This window comes from Eleginops maclovinus, chromosome 17 (genome assembly GCF_036324505.1).
Source record: "Eleginops maclovinus isolate JMC-PN-2008 ecotype Puerto Natales chromosome 17, JC_Emac_rtc_rv5, whole genome shotgun sequence".
NCBI lineage: Eukaryota > Metazoa > Chordata > Actinopteri > Perciformes > Eleginopidae > Eleginops > Eleginops maclovinus.
This window is the reverse complement of record NC_086365.1, coordinates 17557145-17579185: the sequence shown is the minus strand read 5'-3', so window position 1 is coordinate 17579185 and position 22041 is coordinate 17557145. Positions and strand designations below refer to the sequence as shown.

The 22041-nt window shown below is 45.3% G+C and overlaps 3 protein-coding genes across 5 annotated transcripts; 2 read left to right on the top strand and 1 right to left on the bottom strand.

Moving 5' to 3' along the window:
- Nucleotides 1–122: 122 nt before the first annotated feature.
- lamtor4 (late endosomal/lysosomal adaptor, MAPK and MTOR activator 4) lies at nucleotides 123–4007 on the bottom strand. Of its 2 annotated transcripts, none has more exons than XM_063905147.1 (4): nucleotides 3879–4007; nucleotides 3677–3757; nucleotides 3399–3516; nucleotides 123–326 (listed from the first exon to the last, which is right to left on the bottom strand). In XM_063905147.1, the coding sequence occupies exons 1-4, from the start codon at nucleotides 3879–3881 to the stop codon at nucleotides 229–231; spliced, it is 300 nt and encodes a 99-aa protein (XP_063761217.1). In that variant the 5' UTR covers nucleotides 3882–4007; the 3' UTR covers nucleotides 123–228. The 2 variants fall into 2 exon arrangements, with proteins under 2 accessions (XP_063761217.1, XP_063761216.1); XM_063905146.1 differs by lacking the exon at nucleotides 123–326 and adding an exon at nucleotides 2577–3254.
- A 402-nt stretch (nucleotides 4008–4409) lies between these two features.
- On the top strand, nucleotides 4410–6407 carry atp6v1f (ATPase H+ transporting V1 subunit F). The gene is made up of 2 exons (XM_063905148.1): nucleotides 4410–4667; nucleotides 5786–6407. Exons 1-2 carry the CDS (start codon nucleotides 4510–4512, stop codon nucleotides 5985–5987), a joined length of 360 nt encoding a protein of 119 aa, XP_063761218.1. The 5' UTR covers nucleotides 4410–4509; the 3' UTR covers nucleotides 5988–6407.
- A 1443-nt stretch (nucleotides 6408–7850) lies between these two features.
- lta4h (leukotriene A4 hydrolase) lies at nucleotides 7851–21033 on the top strand. Of its 2 annotated transcripts, XM_063905653.1 has the most exons (19): nucleotides 7851–8053; nucleotides 9290–9420; nucleotides 9496–9616; nucleotides 10035–10103; nucleotides 10534–10638; nucleotides 10721–10773; nucleotides 10867–10939; nucleotides 11042–11182; nucleotides 14068–14091; nucleotides 14268–14338; nucleotides 14431–14542; nucleotides 18818–18962; nucleotides 19071–19174; nucleotides 19360–19430; nucleotides 19501–19555; nucleotides 19630–19725; nucleotides 19813–19895; nucleotides 20127–20231; nucleotides 20320–21033. In XM_063905653.1, the coding sequence occupies exons 1-19, from the start codon at nucleotides 7907–7909 to the stop codon at nucleotides 20450–20452; spliced, it is 1839 nt and encodes a 612-aa protein (XP_063761723.1). In that variant the 5' UTR covers nucleotides 7851–7906; the 3' UTR covers nucleotides 20453–21033. The 2 variants fall into 2 exon arrangements, with proteins under 2 accessions (XP_063761723.1, XP_063761724.1); XM_063905654.1 differs by lacking the exons at nucleotides 7851–8053; nucleotides 9290–9420; nucleotides 9496–9616 and adding an exon at nucleotides 9725–9760.
- Nucleotides 21034–22041: the final 1008 nt, after the last annotated feature.

Genomic DNA, 22041 nt, shown 5'->3' with positions numbered 1-22041 from the left:
GTATTCTAATCACAGGTTTTGACACTTTAATATTAGTTATTTAAAGTTAGCAGGAAACTTCCATTAACCTAAACGTCATTAGTGGGTGCGTCGGAATTGGCCTTCAAAATAAAAGCACATGCTGTAAACACACATCATTTTATTCAGTTAAATACAAACATACCAAACTTTATTAACACACTGAGGATCTGATGACCTCTGACCCCAGCATCAAGTCCTCTCTAAACTTCACACGCTGATTGGCTCCTGCTGGTTGTTCTGCCGTTTGACCACGAAGACTTTCTGCCCGGAGACAGTCACCGTGTAAACAAAGTCCTCCAGGATCACTGAGGGGGGCAGTGAGACAGGTGAGGGGGGGTGTGAGAGAGAGAGAGAGAGACAGACACATGCAGTCTCCACTGATCTGTGCTGTAAATGTGATTTTTCTGATTCAAATCCTAACCCTAACCCTTTTTATAGTAAAAATCGGCAAATTTGCCGAGCTCCGCTACAACTACATGGGAGCGATGATAAGTGAGGCAGGGACGAGCTCTGCCTCACATCAGATGCGTCACCCCACAGAAACTGGCTGGAGCGAAGTCACTAAGCACATGCCTGTTACCATCTCACTGTAGGTCACACACGGGCGGTTTGGGCGACGCACTACCAACGGTAAACAGAGGGATAGTGTTTCTAACTCAGCAGCAGTCGTAATCAGTGCTCTAGACCTTAGATCTGTCAAAACGTCATTGTCCAATCAGACTAAAGTCGTGCTTCACCTGGTCCCGCCCCTTTAGGTGTGGTTTCGCACATCTGCCGCACTGAAGGGGGCGATCTTGAGCTAGCTCTAGCAAAAAGACTTTGAAAAATGCACTGCGGCTACAACTCCACGGAAGCTTAAAACTCAAACTCTGTATGACTGAAAAACTGTGCTGGGACTAAAGAGAAACCGCCCCACGGGGGTGGGTCTCTGTAGCAGGTTAGCCAATTGCTGATTCAAGATATGAACGTCTGTCATAAAATGTAGCGAATCAGCGTCATCAAAACTTCTTTTCCGGAGGGCTGTTTAAGAATAGCCCCAGGCCATGAATGTATAAAGAGGCTCCTGAAGGTCAGGACCAGACACTGTAGGCGCCATTTTAACTACAACAACTATGGCAAGCCTGAACACTACCCCAAGACTCAACCCGGTCCCTAACTCGGTGAAATCTCTCATTCAAGAGCCGTTTGAGAGAACACGTTTGGCGGACAAACTTCAGGTAAAGAGCTGGGCCCAGATCAACCTGATATCGTCAAACAGCAGGCTAGTGACAAAGGGAAGCCGTTAAGGTAATGGATGTGTACGGGAATGCACACTACGTGCACTGCTATGCGCATCAGCTGAACCTCATAATGCAGCAGGCAGCATCACACATCCCCAGGATCTGCACTTTCTTTGCAGACATTGGTGGATTTTCTGCCTTCTTCTCCAGGTCTCCCAAGCGAACCGCAGTGCTCGACCAAGTGGTGGCGCACTGACTCCACAGAGCTTCTACAACACGGTGGAACTTCCACAATAAACACTGTACGAACAAAAGGATGACCTGCTCAAGTGTTTCCAGACCAGGGAGGACTCTGTGAGCTTTGATCCTGTAACTGTCCTAGAGGCTGGGGGCTTTGTGAGGATGCTTGAAGACGAGGCTTTCTGTTTTTTCCTGGAATTGTTCCACAGGATCATGCCACATGTGGACATGCTATTCAACCAGCTGCAGAAGAGGACCATCGACCCCGTCTTCATTAAAGGACTTGTCCAGAAGTTCACAGACAGCATGCAAACACTCAGGTAAATAACTGGCTGACAAAGCTTTTAGAAAACAGCAGTTCCTCACTTCCAACAGTCTAAATGTGCCGTGTCATCAAAGTGATGAATATCATGCATCACATTTATATTTGTTTTAGTATTTAAAAAGGAAAGAGAAGAGACTCTCAGATGTGAATAATAATGCAGGTAGTTAATACACAGTTTGTAATAACAGGCTTATCCAGGTCAACTTCTAGAGGAGGCCTAGTTCTTATTGATTCAGGGTTCATTTAGACCTAGTTGTTATTCATACTATACACAGGATGAGTGCACAGCAGAATGACATGGCATCTGGCTCATGAGTGTTATACAGATAAGGTTTTAAACTGACACAAGTAAAAATAAATGGTTTAAAGTTAGTTATATACATATACTGTAAACAACAATGAGTATATTGCACACAATGAAAATAATGGCACATTAATAAGTTTCATGGCAAGTTAGCGACTTGATCTTTTGGACCAGGGCCTCCATTCCTCTCTGAGTGCATCTGACCGGCCGCAGGAGCCCATCAAGAGACGGAGGGTGCTGGGAGCAGGAGAACAACAGGGGCTGGCTACAGAGGTAGGTTGTGATCTGGCAGTGTTTGCCCTAGAATATGTTTCAGTGATGGTGGTATGTAGCCAAAATAAAACCTGAACCGACACTGCACACAGGGGAGCATATTGCCACACTGCCACACATTTTTGTTTACTATTTTTGTAGATTCCAGGTTTTTCAGAGCAGTTACAAAAAGGACAAGGCATCCTCACATGTCTCAGAACATATGTGGTGTCTTTATTGAAATGCCACTCTAAACCTTGCTTTCTTGTGGAAACCAATAGAGAGTGAAAGATCAGGAGATGGAAACATGCTATGAAGTACAATCAGGAGTAGTGCTGTTACAACCTTAGTAGTCATATACTGGACTTGGAAATAGGCATTTGTTCAGCATCCCTTTCACAGCTTTATTGCAATTTCAGATAATGGTACATCTTTTACAGGTGTGTGATACCATCCTGATGCCCGCCAAGGAGCGGTTCTCCTTCACCCAGCACCTCCTCAGCGCAACACTGCTGCATGGAGAGATGTTCCCACAACACAGTGTGAAGTTCCCTGAAGCAGCACTTGAAACGAAGGTGCAGACGTACCCTGTGTTAAAAAGACCAAGCTCAAAACAGAACTGTCCCTCCTCTGTGATAACAGTGAGTTCAATGCTTGCAGTGGTGCAGTGTCTCTTTTCCAGTTTTCATGGAGAACAACCTTCAGAGCACTTTCACAGAGACTGTCAGTCTTCTCCGGAGCCTCATCACCACACCCATGACAACAGCTGAATCTGAGAGCTGCTTCTCTACTTTGAAGAGGATCGAGACCTTCCTGAGAAACACCATGACACCGAATCGCCTCAACGCTCTGGCTATGCTCTCCATGGAGAACAAACATGTCAGGGACATTCCTGAATTGAATAAGAAGGTCATTGAGAGGTTTGCCACACAGAAGGAGAGAAGAGCAAAGGGGTGTAATTCCATGTACAACTGTGTGTGTGTGTGTGTGTGTGTGTGTGTGTGTGTGTGTGTGTGTGTGTGTGTGTGTGTGTTACCTGACATGCGTTTGAATGGCGGCTCTGCGACTCCTGATAACCTGAAGCGGCTCGCGGTCCGGACCATCTGCATCATCACCCCTGCTGTGACCTCATCGTTCTCCAGCTCACCTGCAGACTGCAGACACTAGACTTTACTATCGTGAGCACACACCAAACTCCAACACCGCAGATTTATCACTCATCCTTTGATGTTATTCTGAATCTATTCTCAACACCACAGAAGAAGGCAGGACGCTGACTACAGTTTGTTTACGAGTGGTGTTTCTGTGACTCACGGCCAGGACTCCGTCCTCACTGATCACCAGGTACCCGAGCTGATCCGGGATCCGGTCCAGACCCGCAGTCAGAGCCGCTGTCTGTGAACACAGAGGATCAGAGCTAACAGGCTAATGCTAACTGCAGCAGTAGATTCAGAGTCTATAAACTCCCTAGTCCCACAAACGTCCCACTAAATAAAAAAGAAACAGTCAAACTCACCATTATTATTGTTGTTAGGTTGTAGTTTTTGTTGTTATTGCTGTTCTTCTACGATCTTAAACAAGCCGAGCTCAGCTGTATGTCTGTCTCTCACGTGACATTCACGTGACTCGTTGAGGCTTCCAGGTGCTGTCGGAAAATACAAGACAAAGCGTTTAATATTTTTAATGGTCTGTTTCGTTTACTGCTTTTTCAAATACTTCAGGAAATATATAAAACAGTAGTTATTATATAAGCAGTGAGAGTGTTTGAGCATGCGCAGGATGTTATGTTGTTGTGATTGAAAACGTTTACATTCGTGACGAAGTAAGAGTGGACACCATAATGACCGATGTTTACCTGAAGGCAGCATGTGCGGTCTGAACAGGAAGTTGTTTTATTTTAGCTAGATTTTATTTCACGAGTTTTACTTTTATTTAATTTGTTTGACAAAAAATACTACTTTAATTTAAGCACCACTAACGGTTAACCTTTTGTTTATTATTTATCTACTTTATTTTATTATGGTGTTTTTCAGTGACGGAAGCAGCCGGAAAGGGAAATCTTGATCAGCTGACCTCACGTGACTCTCGGAAGAAGCAGCTGATTTTCTGTTTTCTGTTAAAATCTGAAAACATTACGAGCTTTAGAGATGACTGCGCGCGGTAAACTGATTGCAGTGATCGGGGATGAGGACACGTGCACCGGGTTCCTGCTGGGGGGGGTGGGCGAGCTCAACAAGAACCGTAAACCCAACTTCCTTGTGGTGGAGAAGGACACGAGCGTCGCTGAGATAGAGGAGACCTTCAAGTGAGAAAACCTTATTTACATACCTGTGTTAAACTGTTTAATAACCCTTACATAAAACCTTAAATAATACCTTTAATAAACCCTTAAATAATACCTTCAATAAACCGTTAATAACTACCTTTAATAAACCTTTAAATAATACCTCTGTTAACCCGTTTAATAACCCTTAAATAAACCCTTAAATAATACCTTTAATAAACCTTTAAATAATACCTCTGTTAACCCGTTTAATAACCCTTAAATAAACCCTTAAATAATAGCTTTAATAAACCTTTAAATAAACCGTTTAATAACCCTTAAATAAACCCTTAAATAATAGCTTTAATAAACCTTTAAATAAACCGTTTAATAAACCCTTAAACCCTTAAATAATACCTTTTAATAAACCTTTAAATAGTACCTCTGTTAAACCACTTAATAGACCTTAAATAAACCCTTTAATAAACCCTTAAATCATACCTTTAATAAACCCTTAAATAATACCTCTGTTAAACCCTATAATAAACCCCTTAAATAATACCTTTATTAAACCCTTAAATAATACCTTTAATAAACCCCTTAAATAATACCTTTAATAAACCTTTAAATAATACCTCTGTTAAACCCTATAATAAACCCCTTAAATAATACCTTTAATAAACCTTTAAATAATACCTCTGTTAAACCGTTTAATAACCCTTAAATAAACCCTTTAATAAACCCTTAAATAATACCTTTAATAAACCTTTAAATAATACCTCTGTTAAACCGTTTCATAAACCTTAAATAAACCCTTTAATAAACCCTTAAATAATACCTTTAATAAACCTTCCATCAAATCTGCACTAATCCCTCTGTTAAACCCGAGTGTCGCGGGACCAGGTGAGAAACCCTCCATCAGACCCTCCATCAGACCCTCATCAGACCCTCCATCAGAACCTCCATCAGACCCTCCATCAGACCCTGATCAGAGCCTCATCAGACCCTCATCAGACCCCTCATCAAACCCCTCATCAGACCCCTCATCAGACCCTCTATTGCCGCTTTTCAACCAAACCGGATCCGGTTCAAGATCCGATCTTTTGCTTTATATGGTACCAATGTTGACTAAATAACTAACCACGCCCCCCCTCCCGCAGGAGCTTCCTCGCCCGTAACGACATCGGAATCATCCTCATCAACCAGTTCATAGCCGAGATGATCCGCCATGCCATCGACGGCCACATGCAGTCCATCCCCGCCGTGCTGGAGATCCCTTCCAAAGAGCACCCCTACGACGCCTCCAAGGACTCCATCCTGCGCCGTGCCAAGGGCATGTTCTGTGCAGAGGACTTCCGCTAGACCGGGGAACTCGAACGCACCACGACCTGTAGACCCCTCTATGGAGTATAGTGTATATGTGTTCCCTCTTTAGTAATATACACTGAACGCACCACGACCCCCTGACCCCGTGATTAAAGTGCTGGAATGAGGCAGTCTAGTTAAGATGTGATAAGTATCGCTTCCAAAAAATGCAAATATGTTTTGAAGTATAGCGTACATGTGTTTCCTCTTTATGTTATTAATAAATATCTGTGTGTGTGTGTGTGTGTGTGTGTGTGTGTGTGTGTGTGTGTGTGTGTGTGTGTGTGTGTGTGTGTGTGTGTGTGTGTGTGTGTGTGTGTGTGTGTCATTGAGGACGGTCATGTGAAGAGTTTGATGTTTACTTCCTGTTTCTCTTGTTGATGTTAAACTTATAAAATAAAAGTTCCTGTTTGTGAATTTCTGCGTCCGCAGTTTGAATCTGTTTTAGGGTTAGTCATTATTTACTTTAATTAGTCACGATTGTATTCCTTTATTAACTTTATTACCATTCAACAGTATTATCACAGCACCATAGAGAGGGTCCTGACCTCTACAGGGGCACCATAGAGAGGGTCCTGACCTCTACAGGTGTACCATAGAGAGGGTCCTGACCTCTACAGGTGTACCATAGAGAGGGTCCTGACCTCTACAGGTGTACCATAGACAGGGTCCTGACCTCTACAGGTGCACCATAGAGAGGGTCCTGACCTCTACAGGGGCACCATAGACAGGGTCCTGACCTCTACAGGTGCACCATAGAGAGGGTCCTGACCTCTACAGGGGCACCATAGACAGGGTCCTGACCTCTACAGGTGCACCATAGGGAAAGTCCTGACCTCTACAGGGGCACCATAGACAGGGTCATGACCTCTACAGGTGCACCATAGACAGGGTCCTGACCTCTACAGGGGCACCATAGACAGTGTCATGACCTCTACAGGTGCACCATAGAGAGGGTCCTGACCTCTACAGGGGCACCATAGACAGGGTCATGACCTCTACAGGTGCACCATAGACAGGGTCCTGACCTCTACAGGGGCACCATAGACAGGGTCCTGACCTCTACAGGGGCACCATAGACAGGGTCATGACCTCTACAGGTGCACCATAGAGAGGGTCCTGACCTCTACAGGTGCACCATAGAGAGGGTCCTGACCTCTACAGGGGCACCATAGAGAGGGTTCTCTGGGAGCAGAGGGCCATGGAGGCTCAGGAAGAAATCCCACAGGATTATCAAAGATCCCCATCACCCCAACAACCAACTGTTCTGTCTGCTGTCGTCTGGCAGGCGGTACATCAGTATCAGGATCAAAACCACCACACTCAGAGACAGTTTCATCCCACAGGCCATATGACCTCTAAACACCTGAGCTCTGTGAAGGCCTCCATAAAGCATCTGTTGTCTTCTATAATGTATTTATCTAAATAGTGTAATACACCGTATTTCATTTCATCTTACTGAACAATATGTATCTTTACATTCTGTTTATATCATGTTCTATTTACGTGAATATAGACTCTGCTTGCACTATTTTTATTGCTAATCTTTTTTTCTCAGTAACTATGATCTGTCTATTATGCTGCAGTGTTGGCGGAGCTCCGGACCTGTAGCTGCTGTGCGTCTGATGATAGAGCCTTGAATCTTTGAATTGGAAATAATTAAAATATACATTATTAAATAAAAATAATTTTAAAAACCTAACAAACGAATGATCCGTCTTAAATAAGTTCTTTCTATTTTTAAAATAGTATATTTTAATTATTATGTCTAACAATATTTCAAAAATAAAAGCGTGAGAAGTTGTAGCCCCTGCTTTATTGTGAAAGCCGGATGTCTGTGTGTTCAGAGTGTCGGTTGGAGTCTGGGTGTTGTGTCTTGTACTGCTCAGTCTCGCGCTTCCTCCCCTCCAGGCAGAATGTCGGACCCGTGCTCCTTCTCCTCCGTTTCCCACTTTCTCACCCGGCACCTGAACCTCACGCTCTACGTAGACTTCTCCCGCCATGTGATCAGAGGAGTCCTCGCGCTGACCGTGGAGGCTCTGCAGGACCGGCTGCACGCGCTGGTAAAGTTTCCAGTACCTCACCCGGTGTTAGCACTGAAGCTAACCGGAGCATTCAGTCAAAACTGACATTTCTTACCGTGAGGAGACGTCCCTGAAGGGGGCGCTAGATCACGCCGTACTGAGGGGAAGAAAAACCTCAAATGAATATTTAAATATAGTATTTAGTATTTAATGATTAACATATATCAAATATTATTTTTTAAATATGAAAAATTAAATATTACATATATTTAAATGTAATATTTAGTGTTTCTTAATTAATATTAAATATGTTTACTATTAAATACTAAGCTCTCTTTGGCTCTTTATTTATTCTGTAATTGGGAGATTCTAAGGTTCTAAAATCAAGTTATAATTATAGTAAATCTAAAAAGTTTCAATGAAATTGAATTGTGATTATTTGTTTTTCTAAATCTTTTGATTTGTTTTTTTGCAGACTTTCAGCACATTAAACAAAGCACTGGACTATTTGTCTGTTAAGAGAAGAAAACAAAACCCCAATTGTGATTATTAACATGAAGTCTTTGGACATTTTAAAACTATAATTATTCAGAATAATACATATCATTTAATCCTCTTCATCAGTTGAATTAATATTATTATTGGAGGTGTTTAATCTGGGTGGAGTTTGGTTATGGTAAGACTTTAAGTTATTGCACATTATTTATGGCTGTTTGGACTTTGGCTGTCAGAGACGTGTGTCTCACCTGTCCGTCAAACACTTCATTAGTTTACTGCAGAAATGTGTCATAAAAACAGAGCACTGATCATACTCTCCTTTATTATTGTATTTATACAGCCGGTCAGAGCAGGACCTTTAAACCGCTGCTGAATGGCTTCTGTGTGTGAGACGTTTCAAACAGGAAGTGTGTGTAGACAGAGGAAGTGTGTGTAGATAGTTGAAGTGTGTATAGGTAGTTGGGGTGTGTAGTTTGGTGTGACATGTTCAGACAGATGAGGTTGTGTTGGACTTTGTTTGCTGACTGTAAGCATGTGATGTGTTCAGGGACAGGTGATGTGTTCAGGGACAGGTGATGTGTTCAGGGACAGGTGAGTCAGTCTTGACTCAGAGCCTCATTATAGAAAAACCTGTTGTATTATCAATAATAGACTCATGTTTCTTTAAATCTGTATTGTTAATATTATTATTAATATTTATGTGTTCTTATTGTCGTTGTTGTTGTTATTGTTGTTATTATGTATTTATAGTGAATTATTTATTGTGTGTACCTGCAGACTCTGGACTCCAGGGACCTGCAGATCCTCTCTGTGAAAGCTAACGGGCAAGCGGCGCGCTTTACGACGGGCCCTAAACACACCTTTAAAGGGGCCCCTCTGGAGATCGCTTTGCCCTTCGACCTTTCCAGGTGAGCCTCAATCCACTTCCTGTTAGAGTCCTTTGAAAGTAAAATAAAGCTAAGATGTTTGTGTCGACCAATCAGAGGGCAACATGTGATCGTGGAGGTGACCTATGAGACGTCACCGACGGCAACCGCATTGCAGTGGCTCTCACCTGAGCAGACGGCCGGGAAGAAAAAACCCTACCTGTTCAGTCAGTGTCAGGTAAATATATATAAATAATAATAATAATAATAAAAATAATGATGATAATAACCCTACCTGTTCAGTCAGTGTCAGGTAAATATATATAAATAATAATAATAAAAATAATGATGATAATAACCCTACCTGTTCAGTCAGTGTCAGGTAAATATAATATTTATAATTGAATATCTCATTAAGGGGTTAGTGAAGCTCTTCTTCTGCTGTTTAATGTGTTGCAGTCTGTGGTTTCAGAAACCGTTTAGAGAAGTTTCTAAAGTCTCCACACACTTCCTGTGTGAAGACTTCCTGTTAACATGAAGAAACAAACATTACTTCCTCTTCTCCTTTAGTTTACAGCCGAATAGAAACGTGTTTTTCAGTTTAATTACTAAAGATAAATAAAGAGGAATATGGGTCCCTGCGTTTTGTCTTGCAGGCACATCACTGCAGGAGTATGATTCCCTGTCAGGACACTCCGTCTGTCAAACACACCTACTACGCTCAGGTAACACACACACACAAACACACGTCTTGTCTCTCAGTGTACCCTGTGTCTCGTCTCTCAGGTGTTTTTGTCTCTCAGTGTACTCTGTGTCTCGTCTCTCAGGTGTTTTTGTCTCTCAGTGTACCCTGTGTCTCGTCTCTCAGGTGTTTTTGTCTCTCAGTGTACCCTGTGTCTCGTCTCTCAGGTGTTTTTGTCTCTCAGTGTACCCTGTGTCTCGTCTCTCAGGTGTTTTTGTCTCTAAGTGTACTCTGTGTCTCGTCTCTCAGGTGTTTTTGTCTCTCAGTGTACCCTGTGTCTCGTCTCTCAGGTGTTTTTGTCTCTCAGTGTACTCTGTGTCTCGTCTCTCAGGTGTTTTTGTCTCTCAGTGGGCCCTGTGTCTCGTCTCTCAGGTGTTTTTGTCTCTCAGTATGCCCTGTGTCTTGTCTCTCAGGTGTCTGTCCCTAAAGATCTGGTTGCAGTAATGAGTGCGGTGAGAGACGGACAGGAAGTAGATCCTCAGGACAAAGATCGTATCATCTACAGGTTCAGGCAGCCGGTCAGCAGCTCTTCTTCTCCTCTCGTTTACCTGCCCCCCCCCCCACACACACAGCTTTTATAATCAGTGCTAATGTCCTCAGGTGCCCATGCCCTCCTACCTGATTGCGATCGTGGTCGGAGCGCTGGAGAGCCGGTACCCTCTCACCTGTACAGTAATATCATTCACATTGCCTAATATAATACCCTCAGCAGGTAAGCAATGCTCTGCCCTCTGATTGGCTGACAGGGAGATCGGGCCGCGCTCCAGAGTCTGGTCTGAGAAAGAGCTGGTGGATAAAGCGGCGTTTGAGTTTTCTGAGGTGAGTTTAGCAGTCAGTGGTAAACAGTTTCTATGTTTCTCCAAGAGTAAACATGCCCCCCCCCCTCCCCCTCCCCCTCCCCACCCCCCCCTCACCCACCAGACAGAGGACATGTTGAAGACTGCAGAGGATCTGGTCGGCCCCTACGTTTGGGGTCAGTACGACATCCTGGTTCTCCCTCCATCCTTCCCCTACGGAGGCATGGAGAACCCCTGCCTCACCTTCGCCACCCCTACCCTGCTGGTATACACACACACACACACACACACACACACACACACACACACATACTTCACACATATATATATATATATATACACAGTGGTGCAAAAAAGTATTTAGTCAGCCACCAATTGTGCAAGTTCTCCCATTTAAAAAGATGAGAGGCCTGTAATTTTCATCATAGGTATACCTCAACTATGAGAGACAGAATGGGGGAAACAATCCAGGAAATCACATTGTCTGTCATCTTCAGTGCCCTTGCTGATGGAAGGAGGTTTTCACTCAAAACCTCACGATACATGGCCCCATTCATTCTTTCCTTTACACGGATCAGTCGTCCTGGTCCCTTTGCAGAAGAACAGCCCCAAAGCATGATGTTTCCACCCCCATGCTTCACAGTAGGTATGGTGTTCTTTGGAGGCAACTCTGCAGTCTTTCTCCTCCAAACACGACCAGTTGAGTTTTTACCAAAAAGTTCTATTTTGGTTTCATCTGACCATATGACATTCTCCCAATCCTCTTCTGGATCATCCAAATGCCCTCTAGCAAACTTCAGACGGGCCTGGACATGTACTGGCTTAAGCAGGGGGACACGTCTGGAACTGCAGGATTTAAGTCCCTGGCGGCGTAGTGTGTTACTGATGGTAGCCTCTGTTACTTTGGTCCCAGCTCTCTGCAGGTCATTCACTAGGTCCCCCCGTGTGGTTCTGGGATTTTTGCTCACCGTTCTTGTGATCATTTTGACCCCACGGGGTGAGATCTTGCGTGGAGCCCCAGATCGGGGGAGATTAGCAGTGGTCTTGTATGTCTTCCATTTTCTAATAATTGCTCCCACAGTTGATTTCTTCACACCAAGCTGCTTACCTATTGCACATTCAGTTTTCCCAGCCTGGTGCAGGTCTACAATTGTGTCTGTGGTCTCCTTTGACAGCTCTTTGGTCTTGGCCATAGTGGAGTTTGGAGTATGACTGTTTGAGGTTGTGGACAGGTGTCTGTTATACTGATAACGAGTTCAAAAAGGTGCCATTAATACAGTTAACGAGTGGAGGACAGAGGAGCCTCTTAAAGAAGAAGCTACAGGTCTGTGAGAGCCAGACATCTTGCTTGTTTGTAGGTGACCCAATACTTATTTTACCGAGGAATTTACAATGAATTCATTAAAATCCTACAATGTGATTTCCTGGATTGTTTCCCCCATTCTGTCTCTCATAGTTGAAGTGTACCTATGATAAACATTACAGGCCTCTCTCATCTTTTTAAATGGGAGAACTTGCACAATTGGTGGCTGACTAAATACTTTTTTGCCCCACTGTATTTGTGTATTAGTATACAGTATAGTATGTATATACAGTTTGCATGTGTCCCCCCTCACAAAGCATGCAGAGGTCTGTAATTTTTATCATAGGTACTCTTCAGCTGTGAGAGACGGAATCTAAAACTGAAATCCAGAAAATCACATCGTATGATTTTAAATAATGAATTTGCATTTTACTGCATGACATAAGTATTTGATACATCAGAAAAACAGAACTTAATATCCGGTACAGAAACCTTTGTTTGCAATCACAGAGAGCAGACGTTTCCTGTAGTTCTTGACCAGGTTTGCTCAAACTGCAGCAGGGATTTTGGCCCACTCCTCCATCCAGATCTTCTCCAGATCCTTCAGGTTCCGGGCTGTCACTGGGCAATACGGACTTTCAGCTCCCTCCAAAGATTTTCTATTGGGTTCAGGTCTGGAGACTGGCTAGGCCACTCCAGGACCTTGAGATGCTTCTTACGGAGCCACTCCTTAGTTACCCTGGCTGTGTGTTTCGGGTCATTGTCATGCTGGAAGACCCAGCCACGAGCCATCTTCAATGCTCTTACTGAGGGAAGGAGGTTGTTGGCCAAGGTCTCGCGATACATGGCCCCATCCATCCTCCCCTCAATACGGTGCAGTCGTCCTGTCCCCTTTGCAGAAAAGCATCCCCAAAGAATGATGTGTCCACCTCCATGTTCACGGTTGGGATGGTGTTCTTGGGGTTGTACTCATGTCTGTCAGTTAGTGTCCTTTCAAAGTCAAAGTCCACTTTATTGTCAAAGTTTCAACATGTGTTATACATACAGGAAATTGAAATACCGTTTCTGGCAGTCCCACAGTGCGAATATAAACAAGAACATAAAACATAAAAAGATAAGAGCGTAGAAAAAAAGGGGGGGGGTAAAAAGGGGTATACAGAAAAAAACAACTAAGTAATACATGTGTTCGACACCATCAACACAGTTTGACGGTAGTGCAAGTAGTTCTGCCTATGACCCAAGAACACCATCCCCAGCGTCCAGCATGGGGGTGGAGACATGATGCTCTGGGGGGGGGGGGGTTCTCTGCTCAGGGGACAGGGCGGTTCACCGCATCGAGGGGAGGATGGAGGGGGCCAGGTATCGCAGAATATCGGCTGATAACCTCCTTCCCTCAGCCAGGACACTGACCATGGACATGGATAGGTCTTCCAGCTTCACAATGACCAAAACATACGGCCAAGGCAACTAAGGAGGGGCTACAGAAGAAGCCCATTAAGGTGAGGGAGGGGCCTAGCCAGTCTCCAGACCTCCATCCCATAGAGCATCTGTGGAGGGAGCTGAAGCTTCCAGTGGCCGAGCATCAGCCTCCAAACCTGAAGGATCTGGAGAGGATCTGCAGAGAGGAGAGGACCAAACCCCCCCTGAGATGTGAGCAGACCTGGAGACCAACTACAGGAAGCACCTGCCCTCTGTGCTGTCCATCAAGGCTTTCTCCACCAAGAACTGAGGCCTGTTCTGGGATCAGATACTGATTTCCCCCACTGTATATATATATAGACATACACCCCCACCGGTTGTTATTATCACCATGTGACTGATCAGCCTATTTCTGTCTGTCTCTACAGGCAGGAGACAAGTCTCTGTCCAACGTGAGTACACAACACTTGCATTCATGTGTTCACACGCTCATACATGTTCATGTGTTCACACGCTCATACATGTTCATGTGTTCACACGCTCATACATGTTCATGTGTTCACACGCTCATACATGTTCATGTGTTCACATGCTCACACATGTTCATGTGTTCATGTGTTCCCTACAGGTGATTGCTCATGAGATCTCCCACAGCTGGACCGGGAACCTGGTGACCAACAAGACCTGGGAACACTTCTGGTAAACATACATGATGAACCCATGCATTATTTAAAGCGGGATGCGTAGAGTAATGTGTATATTACATTCAGCGTGATACCTGTTGTGTGCAGGCTGAACGAGGGCCACACAGTTTACCTGGAGAGGATGATTGGCAGGTCGATGGAGGGAGAGCACTTCAGACAGTTCAAAGCTGCCGGGGGCTGGAAGGAGCTGCAGGACTCAGTCAGTCACCTGTACACACCAGACCTGTCTCTCTCTACCTGTCTCACCAGATCTGTCTCTCTCTACCTGTCTCACCAGATCTGTCTCTCTCTACCTGTCTCACCAGATCTGTCACTCTCTACCTGTCTCACCAGATCTGTCTCTCTCTACCTGTCTCACCAGATCTGTCACTCTCTACCTGTCTCACCAGATCTGTCACTCTCTACCTGTCTCACCAGATCTGTCACTCTCTACCGGTCTCACCAGATCTGTCACTCTCTACCTGTCTCACCAGATCTGTCACTCTCTACCTGTCTCACCAGATCTGTCTCTCTCTACCTGTCTCACCAGATCTGTCACTCTCTACCTGTCCCACCAGATCTGTCACTCTCTACCTGTCTCACCAGATCTGTGTCTCTCTACCTGTCTCACCAGATCTGTCTCTCTCTACCTGTCTCACCAGATCTGTCACTCTCTACCTGTCCCACCAGATCTGTCACTCTCTACCTGTCTCACCAGATCTGTCTCTCTCTACCTGTCTCACCAGATCTGTCTCTCTACCTGTCTCACCTGTACACACCCGATCTGTCTCTCTCTACCTGTCTCACCAGATCTGTCACTCTCTACCTTTCTCACCAGATCTGTCTCTCTCTACCTGTCTCACCTGTACACACCAGATCTGTCTTTCTCTACCTGTCTCACCAGATCTGTCTCTCTCTACCTGTCTCACCACATCTGTCGCTCTCTACCTGTCTCACCTGTACACACCAGATCTGTCTCTCTACCTGTCTCACCTGTACACACCCGATCTGTCTCTCTCTACCTGTCTCACCAGATCTGTCACTCTCTACCTTTCTCACCAGATCTGTCACTCTCTACCTGTCTCACCAGATCTGTCTCTCTCTACCTGTCTCACCAGATCTGTCACTCTCTACCTGTCTCACTAGATCTGTGTCTCTCTACCTGTCTCACTAGATCTATGTCTCTCTACCTGTCTCACCAGATCTGTCACTCTCTACCTTTCTCACCAGATCTGTCTCTCTCTACCTGTCTCACTAGATCTATGTCTCTCTACCTGTCTCACCAGATCTGTCACTCTCTACCTTTCTCACCAGATCTGTCTCTCTCTACCTGTCTCACCAGATCTGTCACGCTCTACCTGTCGCACCTGATCTGTCACTCTCTACCTTTCTCACCAGATCTGTCTCTCTACCTGTCTCACCTGTACACACCAGATCTGTCTCTCTCTAGCTGTCTCACCAGATCTGTCACTCTCTACCTGTCTCACCAGATCTGTCTCTCTACCTGTCTCACCAGATCTGTCACTCTCTACCTGTCGCACCAGATCTGTCTCTCTCTACCTGTCTCACCAGATCTGTCACTCTCTACCTTTCTCACCAGATCTGTCGCTCTCTACCTGTCTCACCAGATCTGTCTCTCTACCTGTCTCACCTGTACACACCAGATCTGTCTCTCTCTACCTGTCTCACCAGATCTGTGTCTCTCTACCTGTCTCACCAGATCTGTGTCTCTCTACCTGTCTCACTAGATCTGTGTCTCTCTACCTGTCTTACCAGATCTGTGTCTCTCTACCTGTCTCACCAGATCTGTGTCTCTCTACCTGTCTCACTAGATCTGTCTCTCTCTACCTGTCTCACCAGATCTGTCACTCTCTACCTGTCTCACTAGATCTGTGTCCCTCTACCTGTCTCACCAGATCTGTCACTCTCTACCTGTCTCACCAGATCTGTCTCTCTCTATCTGTCTCACCAGATCTGTCACTCTCTACCTGTCTCACCAGATCTGTCTCTCTACCTGTCTCACCTGTACACACCAGATCTGTCTCTCTCTACCCGTCTCACCAGATCTTTGTCTCTCTACCTGTCTCACCAGATCTGTGTCTCTCTACCTGTCTCACTGGATCTGTGTCTCTCTACCTGTCTCACCAGATCTGTCACTCTCTACCTGTCTCACCAGATCTGTCTCTCTCTACCTGTCTCATCAGATCTTTCACTCTCTTACCTGTCTCACCAGATCTGTGTCTCTCTACCTGTCTCACCAGATCTGTCACTCTCTACCTGTCTCACCAGATCTGTCACTCTCTACCTGTCGCACCAGATCTGTCACTGTCTACCTTTCTCACCAGATCTGTCTCTCTACCTGTCTCACCTGTACACACCAGATCTGTGTCTCTCTAGCTGTCTCACCAGATCTGTCACTCTCTACCTGTCTCACCAGATCTGTGTCTCTCTACCTGTCTCACCAGATCTGTCACTCTCTACCTGTCTCACCAGATCTGTCACTCTCTACCTGTCGCACCAGATCTGTCACTGTCTACCTTTCTCACCAGATCTGTCTCTCTACCTGTCTCACCTGTACACACCAGATCTGTCTCTCTCTAGCTGTCTCACCAGATCTGTCACTCTCTACCTGTCTCACCAGATCTGTGTCTCTCTACCTGTCTCACCAGATCTGTCACTCTCTACCTGTCTCACCAGATCTGTGTCTCTCTACCTGTCGCACCTGATCTGTCACTCTCTACCTTTCTCACCAGATCTGTCTCTCTACCTGTCTCACCTGTACACACCAGATCTGTCTCTCTCTAGCTGTCTCACCAGATCTGTCACTCTCTACCTGTCTCACCAGATCTGTCTCTCTACCTGTCTCACCAGATCTGTCACTCTCTACCTTTCTCACCAGATCTGTCGCTCTCTACCTGTCTCACCAGATCTGTCTCTCTACCTGTCTCACCTGTACACACCAGATCTGTCTCTCTCTACCTGTCTCACCAGATCTGTGTCTCTCTACCTGTCTCACCAGATCTGTGTCTCTCTACCTGTCTCACTAGATCTGTGTCTCTCTACCTGTCTTACCAGATCTGTGTCTCTCTACCTGTCTCACCAGATCTGTGTCTCTCTACCTGTCTCACTAGATCTGTCTCTCTCTACCTGTCTCACCAGATCTGTCACTCTCTACCTGTCTCACTAGATCTGTGTCCCTCTACCTGTCTCACCAGATCTGTCACTCTCTACCTGTCTCACCAGATCTGTCTCTCTCTATCTGTCTCACCAGATCTGTCACTCTCTACCTGTCTCACCAGATCTGTCTCTCTACCTGTCTCACCTGTACACACCAGATCTGTCTCTCTCTACCCGTCTCACCAGATCTTTGTCTCTCTACCTGTCTCACCAGATCTGTGTCTCTCTACCTGTCTCACTGGATCTGTGTCTCTCTACCTGTCTCACCAGATCTGTCACTCTCTACCTGTCTCACCAGATCTGTCTCTCTCTACCTGTCTCATCAGATCTTTCACTCTCTTACCTGTCTCACCAGATCTGTGTCTCTCTACCTGTCTCACCAGATCTGTCACTCTCTACCTGTCTCACCAGATCTGTCACTCTCTACCTGTCGCACCAGATCTGTCACTGTCTACCTTTCTCACCAGATCTGTCTCTCTACCTGTCTCACCTGTACACACCAGATCTGTCTCTCTCTAGCTGTCTCACCAGATCTGTCACTCTCTACCTGTCTCACCAGATCTGTGTCTCTCTACCTGTCTCACCTGTACACACCAGATCTGTCTCTCTCTAGCTGTCTCACCAGATCTGTCACTCTCTACCTGTCTCACCAGATCTGTCTCTCTACCTGTCTCACCAGATCTGTCACTCTCTACCTGTCGCACCAGATCTGTCTCTCTCTACCTGTCTCACCAGATCTGTCACTCTCTACCTTTCTCACCAGATCTGTCGCTCTCTACCTGTCTCACCAGATCTGTCTCTCTACCTGTCTCACCTGTACACACCAGATCTGTCTCTCTCTACCTGTTTCACCAGATCTGTCACTCTCTACCTTTCTCACCAGATCTGTCGCTCTCTACCTGTCTCACCAGATCTGTCTCTCTACCTGTCTCACCTGTACACACCAGATCTGTCTCTCTCTACCTGTTTCACCAGATCTGTCGCTCTCTACCTGTCTCACCAGATCTGTCGCTCTCTACCTGTCTCACCTGTACACACCAGATCTGTGTCTCTCTAGCTGTCTCACCTGTACACACCAGATCTGTCTCTCTCTATCTGTCTCACCTGTACACACCAGATCTGTCTCTCTCTACCTTTCTCACCAGATCTGTGTCTCTCTACCTGTCTCACCAGATCTGTGCCTCTCTACCTGTCTCACCAGATCTGTGTCTCTCTAGCTGTCTAACCTGTACACACCTGTATCTTTCTCTCTCTACCAGTCTCACCCGTTCACACCTGTACCTGTGTTTTTAACCTGTCTCTCCTGTCGGTTTCTCAGGTGAACACCTTTGGAGCTAACAACCCCCTCACTAACTTGGTCCCGAGTCTTCAGGACGTTGACCCGGACGATGCCTTCTCTTCTGTACCCTACGAGAAGGGCTTCGCTCTGCTGTATCACCTGGAGGAGCTGCTGGGGGGGCCAGGTAACAACTGAACACATTAAAGAACACCTGAACGCACCACAGACAACACCTGCATACACAAGAGTGAGATACCTGAACGCACCACGGTCTGTTTGTCACCTTCTCCAGAGGTGTTCATGGGCTTTGTAAAGTCGTACATCCAGATGTTTGCATACGGCGGCGCCACCACCGACGAGTGGAAGAACTACCTGTTCACCTACTTCAAGGACAAGGTGAGACTCACCTGGACCAAGTAACCAATTCACCCTGTAAGATCAAATCTGTGTTCTTAGAGTTACCACGTCATTCTGTAAATCAGGACTTTACTCTTAGAGTTCCGACTGTGTTCTCAGAGTCAGATCAGCATCATGTCCAGGTCAGGCAGGTAAATCTCACCGGGGTTTTTCTCTGATCTCAGGTGGACGTCCTGAACAAGGTAGACTGGGACGCCTGGATGTTCACCCCGGGGATGCCTCCGGTCAAACCTGAGTGAGTGGATCCGTCCTCCATCAGTGTCTGTTTATTTCTTTAAATATCTTTAACCCTTCTCATGTCTCAGGTACGACACCACGCTGGCCGACGCCTGCATCGCCCTGAGCCAGAGGTGGATAAAGGTGAGACCTGCTTTTATTATTATTATTATTATTATTAATGTATTAATTACTGATATTATGAATCTGCTCTCCAGGCCGCGGAGCAGGACCTGAGCAGCTTTAAGGAGTCTGATGTGAAGGCGCTGTCATCTCATCAGGTCATCGAGTTCCTGTCTCTGCTGCTTCAGGAGGTAACAAAGTGTTTATTATTATCTCCGTATTACCTTTTTTAATAAATCCCAGCATGCTTTGCATTGACTTCCTGTCTGTCCCTGAAGGCGGCTCTGCCTCTGACTCATGTGAGGAAGATGCAGGAAGTTTACGATCTCAACGCTAGCAAGAACGCTGAGATCCGCTTCAGGTAAGAGTCCACCATTAGGATGATAACAACACTAGAACGCTAGAAGTTACAACTTTATACGTAAAGTACTTTCGTCTTCATCCTCACAGTCACGACTTTTTCAGCAAAGTAAGAATAACATGTCCAAAGTCACAATGTCATTCTCAACGTCACAATGTCATTCTCAACGTCATGATGTCATTCTCAACGTCACGATGTCATTCTCAACGTCACGATGTTTTCTCCCACCAGGTGGCTGCGCCTTTGTGTGCGCTCGCGGTGGGAGGAGGCTGTTCCCATGGCAATGAAGATGGCGACAGATCAGGGCCGGATGAAGTTCACCCGCCCGCTGTTCAGGTATTAAAATAAGGAGTCTCTCTTCTTTATTTAAATGGACAGTAAAACCTGTTTCTTCTGAGCCTCCGTGTCTTTACTCTCTCTGCAGAGAGGTGTTTAACTTCGAGAAGTTTCGTGACGAAGCGGTCTGCATGTTCAAGTCTCACCGCGGCGCCATGCACGCCGTCACTGCCGGACTCGTCGCCAAAGACCTGAAGATCGACACAAGCAGCAGCCTGTAAAGCTAGCAGATATTTGAATACCTTATAAACTAATATTCCCGCAGAAATGTCTTTTAATGCTTTCCGGCCACTTTGATGCTTTCCTCATTTACATTATAAAATCTTTAGGGATGTCGGGATAAATATCGATAGTTGTAATAATGAAGTAAAATATTGACTCAAAGCACGTTAAAATATCTTCTAAGTGGGCCCGGCCGTGGCACAACTGGTTGGGGCACCGTACGCCGGCGACCCGGATTGATTCTCGACCCGTGGTCCTTTCCGGATCCCACCCAGACTCTTTCTCCCACTTTCCTGTCACTCTCCTATCCGATTAAAGGCAAAAAGCCCCAAAAAATAACTTTAAAAAATATATATCTTCTAAATAATAAAGAGAGGATGCAGGAATCAAGACGCTTCAGATTTCAAAACTTCTTCAAGTCTCACGGTTATGAAACCCAACGTTGAGAAAGGAGAGACATTACAAAACATCGAGTTTCAAAAACAAAATGTTTTGAAACTGCGGTTATTGCAGTTGGTTTACCAGCACGCTTTTTTGTCTGTAATAAAAAAGAAGAACAAATAAAAATGGCTTCAGTGAATCGTCTCTCTTTATAATCTGTTGTTTGATATCAGTATGTAGCGTCTCTACTTTAAAGAGTCCTCTCCCGCTGATGTTCAGGTGTATATCAGTATGTAGAGTCTCTATTTTAAAGAGTCCTCTCCTGCTGATGTTCAGGTGTATATCAGTATGTAGCGTCTCTACTTTAAAGAGTCCTCTCCTGCTGATGTTCAGGTGTATATCAGTATGTAGTGTCTCTACTTTAAAGAGTCCTCTCCTGCTGATGTTCAGGTGTATATCAGTATGTAGAGTCTCTACTTTAAAGAGTCCTCTCCTGCTGATGTTCAGGTGTATATCAGTATGTAGTGTCTCTACTTTAAAGAGTCCTCTCCTGCTGATGTTCAGGTGTATATCAGTATGTAGCGTCTCTACTTTAAAGAGTCCTCTCCTGCTGATGTTCAGGTGTATATCAGTATGTAGCGTCTCTACTTTAAAGAGTCCTCTCCTGCTGATGTTCAGGTGTATATCAGTATGTAGTGTCTCTACTTTAAAGAGTCCTCTCCTGCTGATGTTCAGGTGTATATCAGTATGTAGTGTCTCTACTTTAAAGAGTCCTCTCCTGCTGATGTTCAGGTGTATATCAGTATGTAGTGTCTCTACTTTAAAGAGTCCTCTCCTGCTGATGTTCAGGTGTATATCAGTATGTAGAGTCTCTACTTTAAAGAGTCCTCTCCTGCTGATGTTCAGGTGTGTATCAGTATGTAGCGTCTCTACTTTAAAGAGTCCTCTCCTGCTGATGTTCAGGTGTGTATCAGTATGTAGCGTCTCTACTTTAAAGAGTCCTCTCCCGCTGATGTTCAGGTGTGTATCAGTATGTAGCGTCTCTACTTTAAAGAGTCCTCTCCCGCTGATGTTCAGGTGTGTATCAGTATGTAGAGTCTCTACTTTACAGAGTCCTCTCCCGCTGATGTTCAGGTGTGTATCAGTATGTAGAGTCTCTACTTTAAAGAGTCCTCTCCCGCTGATGTTCAGGTGTGTATCAGTATGT